Source organism: Oreochromis niloticus, linkage group LG10, assembly GCF_001858045.2.
Source record: "Oreochromis niloticus isolate F11D_XX linkage group LG10, O_niloticus_UMD_NMBU, whole genome shotgun sequence".
Classification (NCBI taxonomy): domain Eukaryota; kingdom Metazoa; phylum Chordata; class Actinopteri; order Cichliformes; family Cichlidae; genus Oreochromis; species Oreochromis niloticus.
In genome coordinates this window covers 31409824-31431098 of record NC_031975.2, presented here as the reverse complement: position 1 = coordinate 31431098, position 21275 = coordinate 31409824, and the positions used below count along the sequence as shown (strand labels likewise).

At 42.8% G+C, this 21275-nt stretch overlaps 2 protein-coding genes across 2 annotated transcripts; both read right to left on the bottom strand.

Moving 5' to 3' along the window:
• Window positions 1-4746: 4746 nt before the first annotated feature.
• Window positions 4747-7059, bottom strand: LOC112848003 (uncharacterized). The gene is made up of 3 exons (XM_025910721.1): window positions 6993-7059; window positions 5402-6417; window positions 4747-4776 (listed from the first exon to the last, which is right to left on the bottom strand). The coding sequence occupies exons 1-2, from the start codon at window positions 7057-7059 to the stop codon at window positions 5402-5404; spliced, it is 1083 nt and encodes a 360-aa protein (XP_025766506.1). The 3' UTR covers window positions 4747-4776.
• A 5974-nt stretch (window positions 7060-13033) lies between these two features.
• Window positions 13034-20762, bottom strand: serpinf1 (serpin peptidase inhibitor, clade F (alpha-2 antiplasmin, pigment epithelium derived factor), member 1). The gene is made up of 8 exons (XM_005462518.4): window positions 20519-20762; window positions 18287-18347; window positions 16830-17025; window positions 16142-16297; window positions 15221-15424; window positions 14648-14787; window positions 13854-14064; window positions 13034-13675 (listed from the first exon to the last, which is right to left on the bottom strand). The coding sequence occupies exons 2-8, from the start codon at window positions 18344-18346 to the stop codon at window positions 13428-13430; spliced, it is 1215 nt and encodes a 404-aa protein (XP_005462575.1). The 5' UTR covers window position 18347; window positions 20519-20762; the 3' UTR covers window positions 13034-13427.
• Window positions 20763-21275: the final 513 nt, after the last annotated feature.

The window sequence follows — 21275 nt, the reverse complement described above, 5'->3', positions numbered from 1 at the left end:
TCAAGACTGATTTTTCTAAGGTTTTATGGACTGATGAAATGAGAGTGAGTCTTGATGGGCCAGATGGATGGGCCCGTGGCTGGATTGGTAAAGGGCAGAGAGCTCCAGTCCCACTCAGACGCCAGCAAGGTGGAGGTGGAGTACTGGTTTGGGCTGGTATCATCAAAGATGAGCTTGTGGGGCCTTTTCGGGTTGAGGATGGAGTCAAGCTCAACTCCCAGTCCTACTGCCAGTTTCTGGAAGACACCTTCAAGCAGTGGTACAGGAAGAAGTCTGCATCCTTCAAGAAAAACATGATTTTCATGCAGGACAATGCTCCATCACACGCGTCCAAGTACTCCACAGCGTGGCTGGCAAGAAAGGGTATAAAAGAAGAAAAACTAATGACATGGCCTCCTTGTTCACCTGATCTGAACCCCATTGAGAACCTGTGGTCCATCATCAAATGTGAGATTTACAAGGAGGGAAAACAGTACACCTCTCTGAACAGTGTCTGGGAGGCTGTGGTTGCTGCTGCACGCAATGTTGATGGTGAACAGATCAAAACACTGACAGAATCCATGGATGGCAGGCTTTTGAGTGTCCTTGCAAAGAAAGGTGGCTATATTGGTCGCTGATTTGTTTTTGTTTTGTTTTTGAATGTCAGAAATGTATATTTGTGAATGTGGAGATGTTATATTGGTTTCACTGGTAAAAATAAATCATTGAAATGGGTATATATTTGTTTTTTGTTAAGTTGCCTAATAATTCTGCACAGTAATAGTCACCTGCACACACAGATATCCCCCTAAAATAGCTAAAACTAAAAACTACTTCCAAAAACATTCAGCTTTGATATTAATGAGTTTTTTGGGTTCATTGAGAACATGGTTGTTGTTCAATAATAAAATTATTCCTCAAAAATACAACTTGCCTAATAATTCTGCACTCCCTGTATAAGCAACGCCCGACTGTCAGAAACGCTGTGGGCAGGTAGCAAAGTCGGCTCCAACGCACATCCAGGCATCCGTGTGAAAGAAAGGTGTCGCTGCAGCTAGGCTGTCAGGATAGTCAGGCTTTTATTTATATTTGCATTCTGGTGCGTTAAAACTAGCAGCCTCTGTGTCCCGCTTGGATCATCATTCCGAAAATTCAGATATTTAAATAAAATGGTGAATTGGCTAGTGATGAGGAGCCACTTAGATCCATAAAATGAGGTTTGATTAAATTAAACTCTTATGAACAGCGATGATTCTACCTCTCTGCTGATGTGTTCCAAACAAACGATGTTTTCTACATGTCCAAACTGTGCGCTAACTACCTCACACCGCTGTGTCTGGGAAAACTAAAAAGTTAAAACGCTATACCTTACAGTATAAAGGAAAATACTGTGTGTCTGATGGGGTGTTTTTATATAGGCGGATTTGGTTTCAGTTGGCCTCTGAGATGCAGATATAAAGAACAGGTTGTAAAGAAAAAGGTGGAAAAACTATGGAGGTTTGGTTAGTCAGTAGGAGTTGTAATTGTCAGATAAAGGAACTGTTTGTAATGAAAAAAGGTGGAAACTATGGAACTACAGTTGGGATGTGTAGATGCTGGGATGCTCTTGATAAGGAAGCCGCTTTTATTGTTTTATGACTTGTTTTGCTGGCTGTTGGGGGCCCTACCTGTAACCCCTCTGTCTAATCATCAAGTCTTACTGTTGCAGAGTGTGGCTATGTGTGATATGTAGTTTTAGAAGTATCACAAGAAAAGTTTATTTCTAAAGGAATACTTGTTGTTTGTGGTGTTCTGTTTCAAAACTATTAGCCTGTGTGTCTTTCAGAGCACTAAGGAAAAGTGGAATACCCCTAAAGCAGTTAAATCATCTATGTGTAATCATTGAGTCTTACTGTTGCAGTGTGTTTGTGACTAGTAGATAATCATGGGCTTGTTACATTAAAGGGACATTGGGGGTTGATACAGTGCTAGTGTGGCTATGTGTGACTATGTGTTTTTTAGAGGTATCACAAGAAAAGTTTATTTCTAAAGGAATACATGTTGTTTGTGGTGTTCTGTTTAAAAAAAAAAGCTATAGCTATATTACTACTTACATTCATCCAAGTCACCAGCCGCAGAAATCACAAGTTAACAGCATCTCAGATTACAGCCCAGATAAATGCCACAGAGAGCTCCAGTAGCAGACACGTTGCTGCATCAACTGTTCAGAGGAGACTGTGTGAATCAGGCCTTTATGGTCAAATAGCTGCTAAGAAACCGCGACTAAGGAAAAGCAACAAGCATAAGAGATTTGTTTGGGCTAAGAAACACAAGGAGTGGACATTAGACCAGTGGAAATCTGTGCTGTGGTCTGATGAGCCCAAAACTGGGGTGGCTGTAGCTCAGGAGGTAGCACAGGTCACCTACTGAGCAGAAGGTTGGTGGTTCAACCCCTGGCTCCTCTAGTCTGCATCTCAAGTATCCTTGGGCAAGATACTAACCCCAAGTTGCTCTCAGATGCATCCATCGGAGTTTCAGTTTTCCAGTTTTCAGTTTTATTTGTCATATGCAAGTTAGCACAGGGTCAACATCGCAATGAAATGTGTTTGACGAGCAGCGGTCTCTCAGCAGCATGATACAGTAGGAAAAAATATAATAAAATATAATATAATAAAATAAAATAACAAATAGAAAAATAGTAAAGAACAAAATATTAGAGAGATGTGGTAAAAGAGAAAAGATGACTAAATATATATGTATCTATAAATATAAATATATGTACACTAGTGATTAAATAAGAAAATCTTGAAAAGAAATATGACGGGAGGGCAGATGGGATATTGCACAGGAATGAGCAGCAGAAATTTACAGTATTGCACTTTTTAAATATAAATATCAATAACAATAAAGTGGAGTGACCAGTGCAGATTAATCAGAGTACTTGTGAAGCTGCAGGGTAGCTTCTGAGTGCTGTGTTGTGTGTGTTTAAGTGTTGTGGTTGATGTGTCGTATGGCTTGATGGTAGAAACAGTTTTTAAGTCTTGTAGTCCGAGCAGACAGACTCCTGTAACGTCTGCCAGATGGTAACAAGGAGAACAGCTGATGTGCTGGGTGGCTGTGGTCCTTGATGATGCTGTGTACTTTACGGAGGCATCGCTGGAGATAAATGTCCTGAATGGCAGGAAGCCTCATGCCAGTGATGTGCTCTGCTGCCTTCACCACCCTCTGTAGTGATTTACGGCTGCTGGCAGAGCAGCTTCCGTACCAAACTGTGATGCAGCCCGTCAGCAAGCTCTCGATCGCACACCTGTAGAAATTTGAGGTGATGTTGGCGTTCATGCCAAACTTCCTCAGCCTCCTCAGGAAGTAAAGCTGCTGGCGAGCTTTCCTGATAGCAGTGTCTGTGTGAAGGGTCCAGGAGAAGTCCTCAGTGATGTTGACTCCAAGGAACTTGAAGCTGCTGACCCTTTCGACCTTGACACCGTTGATGTGGATGGGCTGGTGTTCCCTGACTGGTCGTTTCCGGTAGTCCACTATCATTTCTCTGGTTTTGCTGATGTTGAGAGTCAGGTTATTTTCCAGACACCACTTGTACAGCGCCATCACCTCCTCTCTATAGGCCGTCTCATCATTACCTGTGATGAGGCCTATGATGGTTGTGTCATCCGCAAACTTGATGATGATGTTGGACTCGTGTTTAGCAACACAGTCGTGTGTGAACAGGGAATATAGGAGGGGGCTAAGCACACAACCCTGGGGCGTACCTGTGTTAAGGATGAGTGATGAGGAGGTGTGCTTACCAACTCTCACCACCTGGGGCCTGTTTGTGAGGAAGTTTAGAATCCATCTGCAGATCGGTGTTCCCAGCCCAAGGTCGACGAGCTTCGTGGCAAGTTTTGAGGGGATGTATTTATTATTGTGCTATCTACTGTACAATATAAAGCGCCTTGAGGCGACTTTTGTTGTGATTTGGCGCTATATAAATAAAATTGAATTGAATTGAATTGAATTGATGGTGTTAAATGCCGAGCTGTAGTCGATGAAGAGCATCCTTGCATATGTATTCCCTTTCTCCAGGTGAGTGAGGGTGGTGTGTGTTGCCAGGGCGATGGCATCCTCTGTGGCTCTGTTTGTCCGATAGGCAAACTGAAGAGGGTCCAGTGTGTCAGGGAGGGAGGAGCAGATGTGACCTTTGACCAGCCGCTCCAGGCACTTCATGATGACGGATGTCAGTGCAACAAGACGGTAGTCATTCAGACAGGAGACCACTGATTTTTTGGGAACAGGAATGATGGTGGATGCTTTGAGGGACGTGGGGACCACTGACTGCCTCAGGGAGAGGTTGAAGATGTTGGTGAACACCTCTGCCAGCTCGTCTGCACACACTCTGAGTAGCCGGCCTGGGATGCCGTCCGGTCCTGGAGCTTTGTGAGGATTGACCTTTTTAAAAGTCCATCTCACAGCTTCTGTTTCCAGAGTTAAAGTTGCAGCCTCACTGTCCTCCTGAGGGTAGAGGATCTGCTCTCTGTTGTCTGCATCAAAACGAGCATAGAAGTTGTTAAGCTCGTCTGCGAGAGATGCAGTGGGCTGGACACTGACTGTGTTGACCTTCTTGTAGTCAGTGATGCAGCGCAGTCCATTCCACAGTCGCCCGGTGTCAAAGCTGTGGTAGCTGGACTCCATTTTGTCCCTGTAGTCCTTTCTGGCCTTTTTTATGGACTTACGGAGGTCATACCTGTGTGCTTTATATGCATCAGCATCCCCGGAGTTAAAGGCAGAGGCCCGTACTTTTAGCTTGGCGCGAACGTCTTTATTTACCCAGGGTTTTTTTTTTTTTTTTAACCTGTCCCGTTTGGTTCTTTTGCCATCAGAATTATTGTCTAAAGGCGAAGAAAGATGCCCAACGGATTTACTTTACCAAATTGACCATCCCAGCCTTGCCGTAATGGTCCATTTGATTCACCTTTTATTGTTTATTTTATTTTCACTTGCTGAATACGGGACAGACTTGACTGGGGGAAAGAAAGGGGAGAAAGAAAGAGGGAAAGAAAAACAGCTGAGAAGAGGGACGGGGAAAAAGGGCAAAAAACCAAAAACCAACAGAATAAGCAGACAAAAAAATACATATATTGATCACCTGGATCACCTGTTGAGAAAAAGAGAAAGCAAGCAGAAGAAAACGAGAGTAATAAACAACATCACAATGATCTATGGGAATATGACAGTAAATACTAAATATTAAACATTATTGTGCAGCACGTAAGATCGACAGTGCACAGTGTGCTTTGAGGTAAGAGCCAAAAAGGGTGTAGTTTGTGTGTGATCACCTGTGTGTGCACCTGTGAGCATGAACGCGCTTGTTTTTAAAAGGTTCCTTCATGTAATGATCTGCTAGAGGGTGTGGGGGGCCACTGCCCCGTCCTCCAGGGCATGAATCAGAAACCTAGGGTTTCTGATTTGGGTATATGCGGACAGTGGTTTTTGTGATGATATCATCCATGCACTTTCCAATATATCCAATGACAGAGTCTGTGAGTTCATTGATGTTGCCATCAGCTGCATCCACAAATATCTGCCAGTCAGTTGTCTCAAAGCAGTCCTGCAGGACCTCCTCAGCCTCACTGTCCCATTTGTAAATAACCCTGGAAGCTGGTTTTTCCTGTTTCAGTCTTTGTCTGTATGCAGGCAGCAGCAGTATGGAACAATGGTCTGCCTTACCAAAAGCTGGGTGGGGGAGGGGTTTGTAGCACTCTTTGAATGGAGTGTAACAGTGGTCCAATGTTTGATCACCTCTTGTGGGGAAGGAGATGTGCTGATAGTATTTGGGGAGAACCTTCTTCATGTTGGCTCTGTTGAAGTCTCCTAGCACAATAAAGGCAGCTTCTGGATTTTTGTTCTCAAGTCCAGTGATGATGTCATACAGTTCGTCCATAGCCGTAGCTTTATCAGCATGTGGAGGAATGTAAACAGCTGAGAGGAGAACTGAGCTAAACTCCCTCGGGAGGTAAAAAGGCCTGACTTTAATGGTCAGCAGCTCGAGGCTCTGAGAGCAGTACGTTTTTAAGATACACACATCTCTAGCCCACAAGGAGTTAACCATAAAGCACACCCCTCCTCCCCTTTTCTTGCCTGAGTCCTTCGTTCGGTCTCCCCGGTAAACAGTGAATCCATCCGGCGTGATGGCGCAGTCGGGGACGCTGGGCTCCAGCCATGTCTCTGTGAAGGCCAGAACGCAGCAGTTCCTGATGTCTTGTTGGTGTTTAATCCGTGCACGCAGCTCGTCAAGTTTGTTGTCCAGAGACTGGAGATTCACGAGCAGGATGCTGGGGAGAGGTGGCTTGCTGTTTCTCTGTCGCGTTCGGCACAAAACTCCGGCGCGTTTCCCGCTCTTTGTTTTCCCTCGACGTCGCGCGAGTAAACAAAGGATCCCAGGCAGCAGAGCATCCACGGAGTCGAAACCTGCTGTAAAGTCCGAACTGGCTGACTGTCACGATCCTGGGTCCTTTTGACCCAGCGTTTTGTGTTTTCTACCAGTGTCATTTTGGTTCTGTTCTTCCTCCGGTTTAGTGTTGTTCTGTTCTGCCGTCTACCCCTGTGTTAAGTCCGCGTTGCTAGTCTGTGTCTTTGTGTGTATGTGTTTCCTGTTTTATTGTGACGGTCTGTGTCTTATCTCAGTGTGTTCAGTTTACTCTTCCCCTGTCTCGTCAGGTCTGATTACTCCCAGCTGTGCCCTCCTTTTGTGTCTCATTCCCTCGTTATCCTTCTGTGTATTTAAACCTCGTGTCTGCCTCTGTTAGTTGCTGTTTCGTCTGTGTTATTCCCCTCCATTTTCCTGCGTATTCTGGCCGCATTATTCTCCCTGCATCTCCGTTTCATGTTTCAAGGTTTCAGGTTTGTTTTTTTGCTTAGCTTTTCCCAGTTTAGTTCATTCTTAGGTTTTGGGTTTTCGCCCACCTCTTCTCCGTTTGTGTCATCCTTTGGTTATTAAAGCTCGCTCACCACTTAAGCAGTCTGCATCTTGGGTCCTTATCTACACTCCACACGTCTGCCACATCGGACGTGACACTGACGAACGTAGCTCCAGAAGCGTTTGTCTGTCATACCGAGTGTATGATCGCGCTGTGCGCACAGTAATAGAAAGCAGAACAAAATAAATAATAACATTTTTGCTGAGATGACTGGGAGCTCTCGTCGGTGCAGCCATCTTACGGTGCAACCGGCGAGTATGAATGTGTGTGAAAGAAGTTAGAAAAGCACTCAGTATGTGGCATGTTGCATAGAGCGCTTTGAGTACTCCGGGAGAGTAGAGAAGTGTTATATAAGAACCAGTCCAAAACTGAAGGCACACTGAACCAGCATGTCTACCACAGCCTGCTACAGTGACATGTCATCCCATCTGGTTTGTGTTTAGTTGGACCATCATTTATTTTTCAACAGCACAATGACCCCAAACACACCTCCAGGCTGTGTAAGGGCTGTTTGACCAAGAAGGAGAGTGATGGAGTGCTGCACCTGACGGCCTGGCCTCCACAGTCACCTGAGCTAAACCCAGTAGAGATGGTTTGGGATGAGATGGAGCGCAGATTGAAGGCAAAGGGCCAACAAGTGCTCAGCATCTCTGGGAACTCCTTCAATACTGTTGGAAACCATTTCAGGTGATGACCTCATGAAGCTCATGGAGAGAATGTCAAGAGTGTGCAAAGCAGTAATCAAAGCAACGGGTGGCTGTTTTGAACAGTCTAAAACATATTTTGAGTTATTTCACACTTTTTTTGTTTACTACATAATTCCATATGTGTTCATTCATAGTTTTTGATGCCTTCAGTGAGAATCTGCCATCTAACTAGTCATGAAAATAAAGAAAAAACATTAAATGAGAAGGTGTGTCCAAACTTTTGACTGGTTGCATACATCGTTTGTCAACACGTTTTTGTCCTTTAAAAACTGTTCTTTCCATATTTTAGTTAATTTGAATTTGAAATTTAGAAGAATTGTAAAACTTACAGTTTTTAGTACACTCACACAATGTACACTCATAATATGCTGTGTGCCAGGCAGCATGTAGACCCAAACACACAAAACTGAAACAAGACTAAACCTAATAAACTGCTTTATTTCTGGAACTCTCAGTAAAGTAAGTAATAAAATACCAAATGCAATGCAAAAGCTCAGAATCTAAAGGAATACAAAACAGGAGAGCACACAGCTAAACCTGAGCCTGAGACAATAAATACACATGCAGGCTAAACAGAGGATGGGAACACAGCTGACAACAATCACAGGAAACTCTACAACGGAAGCAAGACTAGCAAAATAAGACAGGAAACATAAGAAGCGCTGAGAAAGAGAGTGAGACGTACAAACTTGACACAAATGAAAAGGAAGCAAACTGGGAGACATGACTGACTGAGGAGACCGGGCACACAAACAAATCATTAACTCATATTCTGCACTGTTGGCTGCAGCAGTCATCAGGGGCACAAAGACAATCTTTCTTATTGCTCTCCTGCTGACATGGATAGGAAAGGTGGAACTCTTGTACAATATTTAATGTTTTATTTGGTTCTTACATGGTTTATTTTTATATTTGATTTTTGTACATCTTGAGCCTTGAATTCTTAATTTCTGTTTATTTCCTTTTTAAATTGCGATAAGTGCTGCTTTAGTATAGTTTGCTTGTGTTATTTTTCCTAACACTCAAGCAAGTCCCAGCTGTCTTCATAGCAGGAAAAGGAAACAGATACAGTCACAAATACAAGAAGAAAATACAAATATGAATATAAGATGCAAACATAACTCACCTGAGATTAGCAGAACACTGAAATTAAAGAGTCTGAGTTTGTAGGAAAGTTTAACAGAGAAACACTCACAAACAGTAAACTCATATCTTAATTAGAGATGGACCGATCCGATATTACGTATCGGTATCAGTCCGATACTGACCTAAATTACTGGATCGGATATCGGAGAGAAATAAAAAATGTAATCCGATCCATTAAATATCAAAAAAGCACCTCACAAAACTTGTGACAGCCGTAACTCGGCTCATAACCGTAGCACGTCGGAGCAGTGTGCGTCACGTGATAGAGCGGCTGTGTGTATTTGTAGCCTCGCTACCAAACCAGCATTTCATCTCCGAGGAAGTTATCCCAGAGAGAAGTAAAGCAAGTGTGTAAGTTCATCTCTGAATGTTTGTAAAGCGTTCCCACGTTAAGCTTAACAACCGATATATGGAGCGACTGCCTCTCTCCCTCCCTCTCCTGCTGCTACTTCATGAAACTGCTTAATGATCAGCTGATCGGCTTTTCTGTCGCGAGTCCGTCTCTCTTCTTTGTTTTTGGCCCACTTTGCACCAGAAAGAGGAAACCAGCGGCTGAACAACAGCAGCACGTTTAAGCTTGATAAGCTGTCGTTAGAATGTATTTAATATTACTTTCTACACCAGGATCCTTTTCTACGTAGCTGACGGCTGGTAACTGTGCAGGGGCGGATCTAGCAAAGTGTAGCCAGGGGGGCCGATAGGGCATGAACAGGGAAAAGGGGGCACAAAGACATACTTTTCTTTCTTATTCTCATTTAAAATGTCTAGCTTTTAATGAATAATTATCTGAATCTTACACCCAAAGTTTTAATCTGATGTAAAATATATAGAAGTCCATTACTGTATATAGTAACTGTTAAGTCTAATATACCCTAGTAAGCTATAGTACTTTTTCCTTTGGGAAGGTACCATCTGTGCAGTCTGCAATTCTGTTGAAGAAAGATGTTGAATCTATTTAATTATTCTTGAAAAATAATTTATTTCTGTGCATTTTTTTTCACCCTGCATCAAATTAAAGTTGATTACATCGATTAAGCATCACGAGGTGGAGGGTGGGGGGGGGGGTCCCTATTCTTTTTTTGCTGGGAGTTTGCAACCCTATTAGTTAGGTTGCTTAATATTTCTGCTAAGTACTCTTTAAAATACCAGAATAGGGAGGATGGAGTAGGTTTAAGTTTATTAGATTGATCAGTGTTGCTGAACTATGAAATATTTTGGGTGCAGTGTATTTTTTTACATACAGGTATAACAGAATAGCTTTAGTGTTGTTGTTTATTTAAACTTGAGTATGAACTTATACAAAATGCAGCAAGATATTAAAAAACAGTTTTATTGATTAAAAAACACAATATCGGATTCATATCGGTATCGGCAGATATCCAAATTTATGATATCGGTATCGGACATAAAAAAGTGGTATCGTGCCATCTCTACTCTTAATCATTACATATATAAATGTTTGATTAGACTTCCTCAATGATCCATTTGTACTTGAATTAATACTTTATTACATGGTTAATCGATCATTTATGAAATATAAAAATGCTGTTATTAAACACATTATATATGAGCTTATTAAACTAAATTAAACATTTATATCCATGCTTATAACTGACATGGCAAGGAAGAATAATGGGTTGAAATGAAGGTAGTAACTAATACCTTATTATTGCTTAATGACATGTAGATATTATGTTAGAGGTTAATTTGATCACAATTGTTCCATTCAGTTTTATTTATACAGCACCAAATCACAACAACACTCACCTCAAGGTGCTCTACTTTGTAAGATCCTACAGTAACACAGAGAAAACTCAAAAAACAGATGATTCTCTATGAGTAAGATTAAGATAAGATGGGGCCTGATTATTTAAGACCTTGTATGTGAGGAGCAGGATTTTGAATTCTGGATTTAACAGGAAGCCAATGAAGGGAAGCCAAAACAGGAGAAATCTGCTCTCTCTTTCTAGTCCCTGTCAGGACTCTTGCTGCAGCATTTTGGATTAACTGAAGACTTTTCAGTGAGTTTTTAGGACATCCTGATAATAATGAATTACAGTAGTCCAGCCTGGAAGTAATAAATGCATGAACTAGTTTTTCAGCGTCACTCTGAGACAGGATATTTCTAATTTTAGAGATGTTGCACAAATGGAAGAAAGCAGTCTTACATATTTGTTTAATATGTGCATTGAAGGACATGTCCTGGTCAAAAATGACTCCAAGGTTCCTCACAGCATTACTGGAGGCCAAGGTAATGCCATCCAGAGTAAGAATCTGCTTAGATACCATATCTCTCCTGGGTTTGATCTTAATTTAGACACACAGAAACACACTGCAGCCTGTAAATGATGATGCCTTTGCAAGTACAAAACAATTTGAAGCGTATGGCAAAAAGAAAACAATATCCCACGAGCCCTTAAAGAGTTTTAGGATAAGAAATACGAGCTAAATTTAATGAAAGCCTATCTGGGAATTGTAATGCTGTGAATACAAGACCCTGAAATGCGTTTCTGCCATGGGGTGGCTGAGCTCAGCTTTAGAGTTCAGACATCTGGAGCCATTTGAGAGGGACCAGAAAACTGAGCCCAATCCACACCAGCTGGGCAACTCCCTTATGGGACAGACAGAGTGTAACATGACACTGTGGGGAATACGATCTGGCCTGGAAATACATTGGGAACTATGAAGTTTTGCCGAGGAGAAGAAAGTTTGGAATACCTGCTCAGCAGGTGTTAGATAATGAATGGATGGATAACTTTAATGACCTTTATTATTTCTGACTGACCGTTTGAACATTTTAAAAAATATCATGAATAAGTTAAGAAAGCAAAAACCACACAATGGTGATTTTTATTGTTTATGACAGGGAAGGTTTCTACTTCGAACCGACAGAGGCACAAAATGATGGGCTATGACGAGACTTTGTTGGTGTATTGATGTTCATGTTCACAACTTTACAGCTGCTTTAAGTAAACTTTCACTTTCAGACAACACTGCTGCATTCTAATCCTGTCCCTGTGTAAGAACGCAGGTTTCAACCCTTAAAATATTAAATGTTGAAATGATGGAGTCTTCCTCAGATATTGGATTGTTTTACAGTGTTCAGCAGAAGTAACTCCCTTTAGCACAACTCTCTCATGTGAAAGGCCTTTACAATGAAAGTGATTCCATGGTTAAACAAACCTTTGGACACACAGAGCTCTATAGAGTGCGATGGGTGCCACTGAGACTAATGCACATAGAAGGAGCTGTCAGAGTCTGACCTCAGTGCTCTGCTCTGAGCTCCCTCTGAGGTCACTGAAGGGTATCAATATATTAAAAGGGGTCATCAGCAAATGTTTTAATATGAGGGCTAAAGCAAGCACCACATCTTCAGCATCTCTACTTCAAGCCACTGAATGAGAGGCGACTCATGTAAAGAGAAAAAGCATTTCCTAACGAAAATGCAATTTGAAGATTTTGCCTGAAATCCTTAAAAATATTTGAAATGTTTAAAGCTGAACTTACTGAATGAGCATAATTATATAACATTAGCAAAATATCAGCCAGCTTAAGGGTAAAAAACCAAAAAGTACCGAAAAACAAAAATGCAGAAAATAAAGCCAAAAAAGTCTAAACTGAGCTTCATTTGCTGAAATGTATTTTTGTTTTTTCAAAACAAAAAATGCAAAACTTGGAGCTAAAGATCAATGAAATGAAGAAGTGCTCAAATAAATGCTGATCGAGAGAGAAAGACCTGAACTAAGCTCAGTGTCAGTCCATAAAGTCTAAGGACGCAGTTTCTGATTGGTGGCAGTTTGTAAACACCCCTCTGACACACACAGACTCGTTTTCATATCTTAATGAGGACATCTCATTGACATAATGCTTCCCCTAGCTGCTGCCTAACCCTAACCATAACCCTGACACTAAAACCACATTTCGAGCCTCAAAAAAGTCTTCAAACTCGTGGGGACGGCATTTTGTCCCTTGTTTTGTTGGTCCCCGCAAGTATAGTAACATGCCAATTTTCTGTCCTCACAAAGATGTCTAAACATGTACACACACACACACACACACACACACACACACACACACACACACACCATGGAGTGAGTGTGTGTGTGTGTGTGTGTGTCTGGCTTTCTATTCCAATCACGCAGTCTGAACCCACGTCTGTCTTTCATACAGTCATTAATCTGAATGTGCTGAATTTGGAGCCAAAATGAGATGCGCTGAAGCTGTAAATGACAAACTGAAACAAAACACACGTGCTCAGGTTCATTGTCGTGTTTACTTCTTTTTAACAGAAATGACAATATTTGATTTTTTAAAAAAGAATCCTTTGAGTATCTTGGGTGTGTTTGTGTATCCGCCGAGATCAACGTGATCACGTTTCAACATGAAAAATAATAATCAGAATCAGACATCTGCCAAACACCTGAAATCCCTCCTAGGACCTGCTAAGAGTGTGTGTGTGTGTGTGTGTGTGTGTGCGCACAGCTGTCTCTGTGAGGACCAATGTGAGTTTTAGGTCTTTAGAGTGAGGACGTTTTCAGACTTTTAAAGGGCTGTTTCAGAGTTAAGTCTGGGTTTTAGACATAAGTTTTGAAACAGTCTGCCAATGGCGGTCCCCATGTAGACATGTGTGCAAAAGTGTGTGTGCGCTTTATATTGACAGGCTTTTGGGGTTGACCACCCGGCCGATAAAGAGCAGCGCCCCGGATGTTTCATCCCGGATCAGGTAGAGGAAGGGGCGGTCCACCCGGTATGTCAGGTGGCTTGGCGTTGTGTCGCTCGGATACTGATTCCCCTCTGGTGCTGTCTCCATGGTGACCTTGTGATTGACAGAGATAAGTTTGGCAGCCTGAGTGGAGATTTTCTCCAGCTCCGGGTTGTCTAGCCATTCAGAGAGACCTGCCGAGAGGGAGAGCAGGAGGAAGTCCATGTTAATCAATCAGCAGAAAAAGCCTACACTACTACAGCTTCATGAGTGGTTTTTTTTTCTGAATGGACAGGTCATCATTGATATATAAATATTAATATACTCCTATATTAGAACCCTCGAGTCAGAAACGTGGTGGATCAAACTGACCAAGGTCGCCGAGCAGCGGCAGCAGGTCTGTGGAGTAGCTGAGCTTCAGGACGGGCAGAGTAATGGACACTTTGGCAGGAAGTAGCGTCATGGAGAGGTCCTGGACAAACTCAGAGGTCAGACTCTCCTCCAGAAGGGTCATGTTGGAGGTCACATCCTCGGGCAAGAAGATGAACATGCTGACATCGTCCTGCATCTGGATCTGAGCGATCTGATCAAGGAGAAAAACATAAAGAAATGTGTTGCAGTTACGCTCCTGTAGCCATGGTTCGGAGACGGGTTCCATCGAAGGAGTCTGCCGTGAATTCTTGTTTGATTTAGGACTATTGTCAATGCAGTATTTTTAAACTTAATAAGAAATGTGTGTTTTTTTGTCAAAGACCTGGTAAAATTATTTTAGTCATTTAGCATTTCTATTCATTAAGTATCAGCTCATTAGTGCCCCCTACTGTATGTACAGCTGAACTGCAGCCTATTTTTGTACAATGGGATGAATGAAAGGAAGTAGAATGGCTCTGTTAGATCTGCTCCATTACCAGGAGCTCAGCAGCGTTTTTCCTCTCTGCCTTTGTTTGCTTTAGTAAATATCAACCCTATATTATTTTTTTTCCTTTATAATACTAATCATGTGATTATTTTGATTATCAGTACAGTGCTGTTGAATTTATATACATGAAACTGAATAATAACCTGCATGCAGAGACTCTAAAGTTTACTCCCAGCACATAATGATATGCACTATGGTCTAACATACATAGATTTTATACTGGCATCCGTTTATTCATCACGCTCACCGTGCAGCCCAAGTCCGAGTCAACCCCCATCTTCACTGGGTAGTTATCCTGTTGCATCATGGGAACGTGCACGGGTGCTGCGCCATCCACCTGGAAGTTTTCCAGCCCTCCACTCTGAGCGAACCGAGTCGTCCACTTCCCTGTTTGGACAGGAAACTAACCCATGATTCATCATGGCTGAAACTCACTTTGAGGATCAATCACTTGTCAGAACCTGTTCATGGTTTCAATGGCATAGGACTTGGATACACAACCAACTTTGAATTAGTTTCAACTTTTCCAAGATTTGCTGAATGGATAAAGGTCACTTTGTAGCAGCGACCGGTCTTTAGTCAACTCTCGGGGTTAGGTCAGGTTCCTAAGAACTTTAGTCGCTTGCCTCAAAGTTCAGGTGCGTTTAACATGTGAGCTGATCACCTACACATAAACCCATACGCAAGCATTTTGGAAAAACTCTTACTATTACAGTTATCTGATAAGTAATACTGATCTCTGACTCACCATATGGATTTTATTTATATGATAATTCTAACTAATTCGTAGATATCTGTCTCTGCAGAGCTGATGATTTACCTTTAAAATAGGCGGCGCTCACAATGCTTATGCCGGCAGCACGAGGGAGGGGCTTGGTCAGAAAGTGCTGCACCTTCCTGCCCGTCTGCTGAGACACCCAATCGTTGATTTCTTTCACATCTTTGGATCCTCCCAGCAGCGCCTTGGGGCGAACTCCATACTGCTGCTCCACAAGACCAAAGAACTCCTGCTTCAAACGAAGTCCTGACAACATGAGAGAACATTACGATTTCAAAATAAAGATTCAAACGCCGTGACAGCGAGCCACCACCAGTTCCACCTGGCTCCTTTACTGCCGCTCACCTCAGTAAACACGTTCATGAAGAGCTTATGGTCTCGGTCACTAATTTCAGTCCAAACATTTCAAACATTAAATTAAGGTTCAAGATAAGGTGAAGGTGCTTAGCTCACTTAGCTGCATCTGATGAAACTGCAATGTTTTCTTAACCACTAAACAACAAAAACCTTTTTAGGCTTCTGATGGTTTTATTGCTCACAATGACTTGTTTTCCTCACATTTCTACTAGAACTCTTCCCAGAAGGTTGAAACACAACTGAGCCAAACACAGTTTTTTCTATGGTGATCGGGTCTAGCTCACGGGCCCCAGGCACTGCCCCTCAGCAGGCTTCCAGAAGAAAGCCAACCAGAAAAACTGGGTTTAATGGATAAGGTCTCTAAATAGACATTACAGGACTATAACTGCACCTTTCATATGCCTTTTTTAAGTTTCTGTGTAACACATCAAATAAATAAGCGCTTTTGTTTTTAAAGATCATGCTAAGCTGCTCAGGAGAAGTAGGAATGAGAACATGAAGCAGGACATAGAAAAGAAATGAGCCAAATTTGTGTTCTGTTGCTTTGGATTAGCTGCAAAGTCACAGCTGATGTTTAGACTCCATTCAACCCCAACGTGAACTCACGTCTCGCCAGGTACACGCGTGCAGCGGTACTCAGGCCTTTCCCCGCCGTCCTGACTGACGCCAGCATGTCCTTCAGGGTGTTGTGGAGCTGAGGGTCCTGCAGGGTGTGGTACCTCAGGGCCCTGTACAGCTGCCTCTGAGCATGCTCAGATCCTCCTGGGAGGACAGGAGGGCTTGTGTTAAGGTCACAAGTAAGTAAGTAAGTAAAAATATATTTATATAGCACTTTTCACAGATAAAAATCACAAAGTGCTTTACAACACAAGAAATGGAAATATAAAACAAAAATATAAATATAAAACAATGTAACACTAAATACAGTAAACCTCTGACACAACTGTTTTATTCATTAGAGAAACAGACGTGGGCATCACTTTTACTGTAAGAACATCTCTATTTTTAAATGAATATTCTCCACTAAGGCTCTTGTGTCCACCTCCTCCACAGGGTGGCACTGTTGTACAATCTTAGCCTAGCTGAAACTGAACAGAGGAAAACTAATCACAGAAGTACAAAAACAGACTAAATAATTCACAATGGAGAAAAAACAAAACTGATCCCGTGACACTGACGGTGTTTTTGGGAGCAGCAAACACGAATGACCTTGAGCCAGTCTGGCCTCTGAGCTCGTACCAACACTAAAGCCAAAGCTCGGGTTTGGACTGAATTTGTGTGTTTGTGTCTTCACCCATGGACAGCTGAGTCAGCGCCTCGGACACGCTGAGCGGGGACAGGAAGACATTGGTGGAAGCGTCGCGGCTCGCCAGGGCACGGAAAAGGTTGTAACCGAAGTCGGAGGTGGCAGCGCCCATCTTTGTAGTCGGAGTCGTGAAGAGCTCCACGTGTTCCTCCTCTCCGGCCGCCTCCTCGCCGCCCGTCTCAGACTGCAACGGAGCAATGAGGGAAAGATTTCTGGACTAGCTGAACTTTGAACCTTCGCTCCACTAATAACTCTGAACAAGGCTGTGTTCTTTGAAGAGGAGTGATACTTCATCAGTGTCTGCACAGGTTTGCTTCATTTTTTTTATTTGGTTTTCTTGTTTCAAGTCACACATCTGTAGTAAAGTTTAAATAACAATGATCCTGTTCAGCATCTCCAAAGCATTTAAAGCCTTTAATGATGTGAAAAATGTGCAAGTACACATGAAATACTAGATTTCCCCGATTTCAGCAAGACAACAGAAACCCACTCTGATTGTATTTGCTTTCCAAATTGTGATTTAATGCCAGGAACATGTGTCAGTGTGTTAGCTCATCATTTAACAACACTGTAAGTGTTTGGGAGAACAGCTGCTGTAGCTTAAAGCCAAATATTCCTCCTTGTAGGATCTTAGACGGACAGGGCATCTCTGAAGCAAACATCATGTGGATGGCAGCACATGTTGTTCATAAACCAGTCAGTGTGCTTCAGTTTGAACTCTTTACCTTGAAAGGGGTAATCCCTGTGCAGCCACCTTTGGAAAAACCCAGAAACCATTCTAATGTTTGTCAAACCACATCTTCATTGATCTATCCTGAAGCGTCAAAGCTCGTCCTTTAGGGCACGGGTAGGTCATCTTTTTACACACAGTCACATCACTAATTGACCTCATCAGCTCTGAGATTTTCCACCAACGTTTCGTCTTCATGTTGTTTATGTTGCAGCTTTTTAAGGCATGTTGCTGCCATCAAATTCAAACATGTTTTAAAATTCGATGTCCGAGCCACAGACTGATTAAAGATGGATGTAGCTTCCAGTGAAGCCGGAGCTTAGGCACCCGAAACCTGCGATCTTTCTAAAGGCCACCAGGGGGCGACTGTTGTGTCTGCAGAGGGACTTTGCGCTGCAGAGACGTCTGTGGGAAACAGCCTTCAGCTCCTGTTCTCTGACCTCAGCAGACACTTTATGGGCGCGGTCGCTCATTTCAAGTCTGCCTTGTGGTTTAGAGTCGTTAGTCAATCAGTGTGTGGCTTTACAGTGAGAATAGGAGAGAGCGAAGACGCTCACCCCGAGGCTTCATGAATCAAACCAGTGGGTGGGGTGACATTGGATACATCCATCTTTTTTACTGTCTGTGGCTCCAGTGTTCTGGCTCTTGGGATGTAAATTACATAACTGAGGAAACAGGAGCCCAGAAAATGTGTGTGGATGGCAGATGTTGATACCTGAGCATCACAGAAGCTCAGCACGACTCCAAACAGCAGCAGGAAAGTCGTTCGCTTCATCCTGAAATCCAAACACAAAGAAACAAAAGTTTTTACACATTTCCTCAAACAGAGAAGGAAATTAACCATATTTCATATATCATCTCACAGCTGCTGTTCCTCAGGCAGGGACGCCCTCTGCATCAAACCAAATGCCTCTAATTTCTCCATAAGTGCAAAGAAAGGCTGAGCCAAACCAAGTCCAGAGGACGAGTAAAGAAAACAAGTTCAGCCGCCACAGAGGCTACAGAGACGAAATTATCCAAAACAAAGGCAAAATTCAAAGACAAAGATTAGAGTCAGAGCCAGAAGCAGAGCTGTGGAAACTCTGTGAAGTTTATATCAGGTTATGTAACAAACTCTGAGCTGCTCATCGGGACACAAATCATGATCTCAGGTCTGAGCTCAGTGTTCATGAAAGAGTAAGTCTGACACACACACACGCACACACACGCACACACACACACACACACACACACGCACACACACACACACACACGCACACACAATGCTTTCTTTGTTCCACACACATCTGGACCTGCTGCTCGTGCTTTTACATAAACAGAGGTCTGTCATTTGAAGCTCAGACCACACACACACACTCACACACACACACACACACACACACACATACAGACACACACACACACACAAACCACAGGCCTGATGGAAAACCCAGACGCTCTCTTCTTCTTCTTTAACCTCCTGATGGTCGCAGTGTCTCATCTTTTCTTTCCTGCAGCTTCATAAACTCAGAGATAACATGTCGTCAGTTAGGTGGGTTTAAATCTGAGATATTTTAAACGTTTATGAGAGAAATAAAAGAATCTGTGCTTTACAGCCTCACTGAATCAGCTCAGCTTAGAAAAATGTCCTTGAACTGCTCACAGTGACCTGATCAGAGTCTGTGAGGAGCTCGCTGCTGCTGCTGCTTTTAATCCTAACGTCACACACAGACCTGAACTTTATGAAGCTGACCTCTGTCCTCCATGCGTCAAAGCTCAGATCATCTCAAACTGGTTTCTTGGAGTTAACTGAACTGTTACCCAGAGGTGAATGTGGAGATTATCTGAGCATCTCTGGGATGTGGTGGAACAGAGATGTTTCCAGTTCTGCTCTGAGGGCAAAAACTGGATCCAACCCAGCACCAGTAACATCTCTGGGCTTCATAAGGCGGTGGTGGTATGTGAAGAGTGACAGGAAGCCCGAGCCCGTGAGTCCGAGCTCAGGGTTAATGAAAACTCACACGTGTGCGTGTCGGCAGCAGATATCACACTGACATCAAACTGAGGGCTGGGTGAGAAGTACCTAATGATTTGTCATTTTAGTGCGTGGATAAAAATACCTGCGCACGCGCCCCGAGAACACAACAGTGTTTCTGCTGAACTGCGAGTGAGTCAATGACACACGTCAGTGTAAACGAGTACAGAGAGGTGACGTCTCATCCTGGACTACTGTCTGTGTGTGTGTGTGTGTGTGTGTGTGAGAGAGAGAGAGAGAGGGAGAGAGAGAGAGAGAGAGAAAATGTGCGTGTGTGTCTTTGTGTGCTCGCGCGCTCATCCCCCGCCCTGCAGACCAGCTGACTCAGCACACTCCTGTTCCTGCACTAACTTGTCTCCGGTCCTCACTGGAACGTTTTGTCATTGGCTGTTTGTGAACTCTCTGATATCACATCAGGGGGTTTTAAAGTCCAGGTCACTAACCTGAACATATTACACAGAGAAACGTTTTTCTTGGCGCCAAACTCTTTACAACCCCAAATAACCTCAAACCTGCAAACTTATTAAAAATCCTCGGTTTTATCAGAACCATGACAATTTAGAAAAATTAAAAATGTCTTTACAGACTGAAGCTGATGATCGTCTGTCTGGTTTTAGTGACTCTGACCTGCTGGTCTTATATAACCTGCTGAGTGGAAAAGCCCAGATTGGCTGCTGAACAGGAGGAAAAACGCAGCGTGTCTGAGAAACACCGACCTGACCAAGTTTTTCACAAAGTCTGAATCAAAGCGCTGCGCTGAATTCTGCAGAAAACCTTCCTGTGCTTCATGTCTGATCTGATCTGAGCTGGGCTGCTACGAAAACGTCCAAGTTTTACTTTTTTCCCAGCTGGCGCAAATATAACGACGCAAAAAAGTTCAAATTTGTGCGTAGAAAGCGCAGAAATGTATCCAGTACAGCGAGAGTTACTCACCTCTCCGCTCTCTTCTCCACGTCGATCAGCGTCTCTCTGCCTGCTCAGAAAGTGAGTCTTCCTCCCCGCTGACGCCTCTTGTCTCCGCACCCTCAGCGGCGCGCATCCAGCTGCTGCCAGCAGAGGCAGCGGGAGCGCGCACAGATCCAGAAAAAAACGAAGCTTTTAAAAATTCTGTAGTTTAATAAAAAGTGTAAACACTTTAAAAATAACTGAAGTTTTGAGAGAACACGAAGAAACAACAGCTCAGCACTGTTTCAGAGAAATCAGCTGACTCGAAGCAAAGACTGTAGATAAAAGAAGTACATCATCACATGACGCTGCCCAATGGTTTCTGGCCTCCACACATTTTTCTGTGCACGTTCGTGTGCCTGTTTGTGGTCCAAGTGCTGCTCAAACACAAAGTATCCATCTACACGAAAAAAACCTGGAGGTGTTCATGCTCCGCCCCTTTTACCCAGAGTCCATTTGAATGAAAAGAATTAAAACTGTCAGTTATATTATCAGAACACTGCTGTCGTCCATGATGTGACATATCTGCTCCAGTGTTTTTAAGATAAGATAAGATAGAATAGAATAGAATATTCTTTATTGTCATTGTCACAAGTACAATGAAATTGAGAGATGTCTCTGATCAGTGCAACATTTACAAAAATAAATACTTAAAAACTATGTTGTAAATACTAAAAACTATGTTGTAAATACTATAGAGAATAAAATAAAATACAATCTTCTCATACGGTAAATGCACCCAAGC

What these genes read in the sequence shown, in the direction of transcription:
- LOC112848003 (XM_025910721.1), bottom strand. Translation starts at nt 7,059, where the DNA reads ATGACAGACAAACGCTTCTGGAGCTACGTTCGTCAGTGTCACGTCCGA. An exon ending in ATGTGGCAGACGTGTGGAGT is followed by an intron (nt 6,418 to 6,992) that starts GTAGATAAGGAC and finishes ACTTTACAGCAG; the next exon opens with GTTTCGACTCCGTGGATGCT.
- serpinf1 (XM_005462518.4), bottom strand. Translation starts at nt 18,346, where the DNA reads ATGAAGCGAACGACTTTCCTGCTGCTGTTTGGAGTCGTGCTGAGCTTC. An exon ending in GCTGACTCAGCTGTCCATGG is followed by an intron (nt 16,298 to 16,829) that starts GTGAAGACACAA and finishes CTGTCCTCCCAG; the next exon opens with GAGGATCTGAGCATGCTCAG. An exon ending in ACTCGGACTTGGGCTGCACG is followed by an intron (nt 14,065 to 14,647) that starts GTGAGCGTGATG and finishes CTCCTTGATCAG; the next exon opens with ATCGCTCAGATCCAGATGCA.